At 32.2% G+C, this 7500-nt stretch overlaps 1 protein-coding gene across 1 annotated transcript in view; it reads left to right on the top strand.

Annotated features, from left to right (window-relative positions):
- The window catches only part of LOC122255608 (nephrin), a 271567-nt gene that overhangs the window by 146807 nt on the left and 117260 nt on the right, over positions 1–7500 (top strand). The window contains exon 4 of the mRNA XM_086532845.1: positions 5303–5511. Coding sequence (XP_086388971.1) covers positions 5303–5511 — 209 coding nt within the window. The remainder of the gene's footprint in view (positions 1–5302; positions 5512–7500) is intronic.

Consider the following 7500-nt stretch of genomic DNA (forward strand, 5'->3'; position numbering starts at 1 on the left):
GAAAACGGAAGTGAAAGAAAACGGAGAGAGAAAAAAATATCAAAGAAAACTGATTTTAACACAGACTATAAAGATAACATGAAAGAGAATCTAAAGTTCATGGTTCGGTGAAGAGATAACTATGAAAAGGCGAATGTGTTGGGAGTGAAGGTGAGCAGGTAAAAGGGAGGGGGGGGGGGGAGGAGAGAGAGAGAGAGAGAGAGAGAGAGAGAGAGAGAGAGAGAGAGAGAGAGAGAGAGAGAGAGAGAGAGAGAGAGAGAGAGAGAGAGAGAGAGAGAATGGGAAAAATGTGAGAGTGGGAGATAGTAAGAGAAAAGGAAAGCGACAGAGACAGAGAGAGAATGGGGGGAAAAAGAGGGGGGGGGGGGCGGGGGAGAGAAGACAGAGAGGAAGAGAGAACGACAGAGAAAGAGAGAACGAGAGAGAAAGCGTGAGAGAGAGAGAGAGAGAGAGAGAGAGAGAGAGAGAGAGAGAGAGAGAGAGAGAGAGAGAGAGAGAGAGAGAGAGAGAGAGAGAGAGAGAGAGAGAGAGAGAGAGAGAGAGAGAGAGAGAGAGAGAGACAGAGTGAGAGAAAAAGCGAGAGAGAGAGAGAGAGAGAGAACGAGAGAAAAAGCGCGAGAGAGAGAGAGAAAAAGAGAGAGCGAGAGAAAAAGCGAGAGAGAGAGAGAGAGAGAGAGAGAGAGAACGAGAGAAAAAGCGAGAGAGAGAGAGAGAGCGAGAGAAAAAGCGAGAAAGCAAGAGAGAGAGAGAGAGAGAGAAAGAGAGAGCGAGAGAAAAAGCGAGAAAGCAAGAGAGAGAGAGAGAGAGAGAGCGAGAGAGAGAGAGAGAGAGAGAGAGAAAACGAGAAAGCGAGAGAGAGAGAGAGAGAGAGAGAAAGAGAGCGGGGAAGTGGTGCAAAGTGTTCGAAACCAAATGGCGCGGGAGAAGAAGAGCTTTGTTTTCAAAGTGTGGAAACTGGTCGTGTGGCAGGAGAGGATGTGAAAGGTTAGCGTCAAAAAAGAAGAAGAAAAAAACATTGTTATAGGTTGAAGCGAAGCGAGGGAAGTAATTGTAAAGAAATGTATCGAAAATTAAGGATCTAAATTCTTGCCTCCAAATCATATGTAGGGGAAAAAATAATAAACAATAAGACCTTTTGTTATCAAGCGTACCCTAGACTTTTTTTTTTTTTTTTTTTTTTCTTACACGAAGGTAAGGGATGTTCGAAGACTAGTTTTGATGAGGAAATAGAAAGGTAATGTCCGGTTACACACATACATACATACACACTGTGCTACGTTATATACGCCCACATTTTTCATATCTATGTATATGTATAAGTCAGTGTTATCGGGGGCATTAGGGGGGGGGGGGGGCTAAAAAGGCATTTTTTCCTTCTCTTTTAATGTCATTAATTTCTTTTTCGTTACACCAGTCTATCTCTCTTTCTTTGTATCTATCGATCTGTTTATCTATCTATCTATTTACCCCAATCTATTTATCTATCTAGCTATATCACTTCATACCAATCAATCTATCTAATTACCACTATTTATCTATCTATCTCTATCACTTTAAACCAATCAATCTATCACTTCATCAGCCTATCTATTTGTCCGTCGATCCAGCAATTCAGAAGTTATTTCCCTTATTTTTTAAACTCTCCTCCGACCCATTTACTCTTCATCAAAATATTTTTTCCCCCTCGAACCACTTTTTTTTTTTTTTTTTTTTTTTTTTTTTTTTTTATTCCCTATACCAGTGAACCAAAAAGAGGCTTTGGTTCTTTCCACCGCTGGCTGCCATTAGTTAAAAATATGATAGTACTTTTCTTCGTTTATTTAGTATTATAGTCATTTGTTTATTTGCTGTCATGTTCTCCTTCATTGATCTGATTGTTATTGTTATTTTCGTTATTTTTCATCGTTATTGTTGTTCTTATTTTTTTATTATCATCATCCTTACCATCAATATCATTATTATCATTGTTTTAAATATCCTTTTTATCATCATTACTTTTATTGTTGCTGTTATTGTTTTCATTATCATTATTGTTACTGTTACTATTATATCGTTTTTATTTTCTACATTACCATTATCATCATCATTCTTATATTCTTTGTTATATATATGATTATCATTATTGTTTTACCTATCATTATCATTTTTATCATTATCATTTTCGCTATCATTATTACCATCATCACTGTAATCATCATAGTGTTATCATTTTCATTACCATTATCATTTTTACCATCATTATTATCATTACTTTATCTATTTTTATCATGTACATTATTACTACTAGCATTATCATTATTATTATCATCATGATTACTAATGTCACCATTATCATTATAATTGCTATCATCATCATTACTATCATGATTATCAGTGTCAACATTTTCATCATTGTTATTTCTAAAGGTTAGACTCTTTATCATTTTTATTATTTCTATAATTATCATCATATCATCACTCATATTGTTATCAATATTTACTATTTCTATTATGTTCATTATTGTTGATATCACTATCAATACTTTCTTATTTGTAGCGTTACTATTATCTTTATTGTTAGCATGATCATTATTATCATTATCATCAGGTTTATTTTTTCTGTCATTAGGATAAAAGTCATTACCAAAATTACCATATAATGATAATTACTTGTCATGATAATTATCATGATAATCATTATTTTGATTGTTATCATTATTACCATTGTTATTGCCATAACTATCACTCAAATTTATTATCTTTATCATTATCACCTCTTTTATCATTAACGCTATTATCATTAATATCATTAATATCATTATCACCTCTTTTATCATTAACGCTATTATCATTAATATCATTAATATCATTATCACCTCTTTTATCATTAACGCTATTATCATTAATATCATTATCATTATCCTCATTGTTATCATTATCATTATTATCATCAATTTAATATCATCATTATTGTTGTTATATCTATCCTCATTCCTATCCTTATAGTCGATATCATTATCAATCTTTTATTATCAACATCATGTGTTATTATGCTCATCATTGTTATAATCATCAACATTATTTATGTTATCAGTATTATTGTTATTACCGTCATTATCATCTTTGCAACCATCACTCTTATTATTATTATCATCGCAATTATTATGTTTATCATTAGGTTATCATTAATATTAATATCGTTATTACTATAATCAACATTATTGCTATTGCCCTTCTGTTATCATCTATATTTTTATTTTCATTTTTTTTATCACCATTATTATTATTATTATTGATATCTTAGTTATCATCATTATCTTGATTATCATCACTATTATCATAGCCATCCTTATTATATCATTGTTATCCGTATTGTCATCATAATCATCATAATCGTTATCATCATCTTACTCCTCATCCTCATTCTCCTCTAGACCATTTACATCAATCTTTATCATTTTCATTATCAGTAATGATATCGTAATCCTAATCATAATTATAATGATCAAAATCACCAAACACAAATCCAAACCAACCCATTAAATAGCCTCTTTGCTTGTTTCCCCCATTTCTTTCTTCAACAATTGATTCACTAAATATTTCACATAAAGTAGAATAAACAAAAACTTTCTATTTCTACACAAAGAAACTTCAAAGATATTTTCTTGCAGAAGTTTGGTGCGAAAACAAATAGAACGTAAATTAACAGTTTTCTACTTAAGTGTTCAAGATGATGACAGTGCATTAGTAATCAAGGAAGTAACAAGTGCGATTTGGAAAACGAATTAAGGAATACATAGATAAATAGATAGATGGAAAGACAGATGGAGATGCTAGACACAGATAGAGATTGAGAAATACACATTGGTAGATAGAAATAATAGATAGATAGACAGATATATACAGATCTCTCTCTCTCTCTCTCTCTCTCTCTCTCTCTCTCTCTATATATATATATATATATATATATATATATATATATATATATATATATATATATATATATATAGATAGAGAGAGAGAGAGAGAGAGAGAGAGAGAGAGGGAGGGAGAGAGAGAGAGAGAGAGAGAGAGAGAGAGAGAGAGAGAGAGAGAGAGAGAATTAGAAAAAAATAATATCCGGAAAATATAAGAGAACAGAATAATAACCCAGACAACGCAATCATAAAACCAATATAACCATTAAAAAAAGGAAGCAAAACTAATCATAATAGTTGAAAAAAAAATAAAAAATCACGTTACACAGTTGTCCTAAATACCAATAGACAACGATGGAGGCAAAGGCGAAGAGGAAGAAGGACTTAACGGAGAATTGAAGAAAGATTCAAAATAGGGATTATGAAGGAGACGAAACGACGTACCGATGGAACCTCTCCTCACTAACAAGAAAGCTGTGAGAGTAGCAGAGGGGCGTCAGAAGAGGCGGCCGCGATAAGACCTTGTAATGACGTGCTTGAGGTGTAGCAAGAGGACGTCTGGTTGGTTCTCGTCCTCCTGCTATGGCAAAAGAAAAAAAAAAAAAAAAAAAAAAAAGTATCTTTTCTTTCTCTCATTTTATCTCCTAATCATCATCGATTCTTGTTCTTCCGTAGAAAAAAAAATGCGAATATATCACTCGTGTTTATGGACGTTAGACTTTTTTACTTTTTTTCCATATCGATTATTTTTCAGAGATGATATAAAGGTATATAGATATGTGTGCATAGATGCATGAGTGAGAGAGAGAAAGTAAGAAAGGTCAGGGAGCTCCTTACTCCAAATGAATAAGTTTGTAGCTGCTCTCTAATGAGATGCAGTAATGGATAAGCCCTGCTATATATATGAAAAGGTGGGCTCGTTACTATCAACTAGTCGAGAAACATTTTTTAAGCATTACTATAAAAGTTTATGAGCCATATAAAGATTGTCTATCCCGATGATCTTCAAAAGTATTTTTATCAACATTAAAACAATACACGTGTTCTGTTTATGCATGTTTGTATTTTCTTTATCATCTTTTGTGAACTATGGAAAGTGAAGGAATTATGTGCAAAGAAAGACAAAAAAAGAAAGAAAAAACATATAATGTGAGAGAAGAGAGGGAGAGAAGGAGAGAGAGAGAGAGAGAGAGAGAGAGAGAGAGAGAGAGAGAGAGAGAGAGAGAGAGAGAGAGAGAGAGAGAGAGAGAGAGAGAGAGAGAGATAGAGAAAGAAAGAGAGAGAGAGAAAGAAAGAGAGAGACAGTACATACAACTCTCTAAACAGTAATAAGCATAAAAATAACCATTACAAATAAAAGCACAGCTTTACCACATAAAACCCCAACCGCTCTTTTCCTCCCGCAGTTACGACGTGCGAGAGTTATTAGGCGGCCAACCCAAGCACTGGTGGGACGCTGACTTGCTAGGCTCGAGGGCGTACTTCAACGCCGGTTCCTCGCCCTCTCACCTCCTCCTCGAAGGATTAGCTCAAGGCGATGCAGGACTCTACAAGTGCCGTGTGGACTTTCAGAGAGCGCCGACGAGGAATACCAGAGTTAATCTTACTGTTGTTGGTATGTACTCATGACTGACGAGTGTGTGTGTTTTAGTGCTTTTTCCTTGTATCTATGCTTCTTGTTCTTTTTCTTCTTGTCGTTTTTATTGGTGGTTTATTGTTATTATCATTATTACGATGCTATTATTGTTATCATCATCATGACTATCTTTATACCTATGCTTCCTTTTCTTTTTCTTATCATCATTATTAGTGGTTTTATTTATATTTTTATTATTATCATTATTCAATGCTATTATTGTTATCATCATCATGACTATCTTTATATCTATGCTTCTCTTTCTTTTTCTTATCATCGTTATTAGTGTTTTTATCTATATTTTTATTGTTATTATCATTATTATGATACTATTATTGTTATCACCATCATGATTATCTTTATATCTATAACTTCTTTTTCTTTTTCTTCATATCATCATTATTAGTGTTTTTATCTATACTTTTATTATTTCGATACTATTATTGCTATCATCATCATGATTATCATTATAACTAGCCTATTACGATTTTCCTCCGTAGTGCTGTTAAAATCATAGGAAGCTTGAACTACTCCTTCTGGCTTAAGTCCACGTGTGTACTCCAGCTAGTTTTCCGGTATCTTAAATCACATTGTCCTGCATAAACATAAAATCATATCTTTATTGTTATTATCATTATTAGGATACTATTATTGTTATCATCATCATCATCATTATCTTTATATCTATTCTTTTTTTTCTTTTTCTTATCATCTTTGATAGTGTTTTTATCTATATTTTTATTGTTATTATCATTATTACGAAACTATTATTATCATCATCATCATCATTATCTTTATATCTATGCTTTTTTTTTCTTTTTCTTATCATCTTTGATAAGGTTTTTATCTATATTTTTATTGTTATTGTCATTATTACGAAACTCTTATTATCATCATCATCATCATCATCATTGTCATTATAACTAGCCCATTATGATCTTTCTCTGGAGTGCTCTTAAAAGCATAGGAAGCTTGAACTACCTCTTCAGGTCCACGTGTGTACTCCAGCTAGTTTTTCCAGTATCTTAAAGTACATTGTCCTGCATAAACATAAAATCATATCTTTCAGGGTAAGATGTTTGTACAAGCCCTGGAAAACAAAGTATATGATGTTTAGTTCTTCCTGATGTTCATCAGATATTAAATACACGTGGCTGCCTCCTATGTTTAGGATTTGATAGGCATGTCAGTTGATATTCAAATCCTGACCTTGCACTGCTTTTGCAAGGGCTTCTGTTGTTGATTCAATATTTACTGCGCCTGTTCCATTGTTATGATTACTAATCTGTTCTCACAGTAGTATCTGACTTATCTCTATATAGGGATATCTTTTCTTTTAAGGAGTCTATGTCAGTTTGCATTATTTTCTTCATTTCTCCTTTTGGCCTTGCGTGGTTAACCAGGTATTTTATTTATTCATATCATTATCACCATCATTATCGTCATTACCATCGTTATTATTACCATAATCATCATTATTATTATTATTATTATCATCACCATTATTATTACCAATATTATTGCTACTATCATTCTTAATATCGGTATTATTTCATCATCATTTTTGCTATTAAAATTATTATCATTATCATCGTCATTGTTCAAATTATCGTTTTATCATTATCATTATCAACATTGTTATTATTGTTATCATCATCATAATTATCGTCATTATTTTGATCCTTTATAATTGGCATTATTAATGAAACTGTTTTCATGATTAATTTCTTTATGAAAATATGTTATCCTTGTTATTAACATTATCATCATTATTATCTTTATTACTATGCAAATTATCATCCTTAGTATCACTTTGACCATTACTATTACTGTTGTCAAGATCATATATAATCATAATTATCATCATCATTAATATATCTGTTAAAGATTATCATCATTGTTATTATCATCATTATTATAGTTTCTATAACCATTGTTATAGATATTGATGTCATCATTATCATTATT

Source organism: Penaeus japonicus, unplaced genomic scaffold, assembly GCF_977035675.1.
Source record: "Penaeus japonicus unplaced genomic scaffold, GWHDUDI00000001_assembly GWHDUDI00000038, whole genome shotgun sequence".
NCBI classification, from domain to species: domain Eukaryota; kingdom Metazoa; phylum Arthropoda; class Malacostraca; order Decapoda; family Penaeidae; genus Penaeus; species Penaeus japonicus.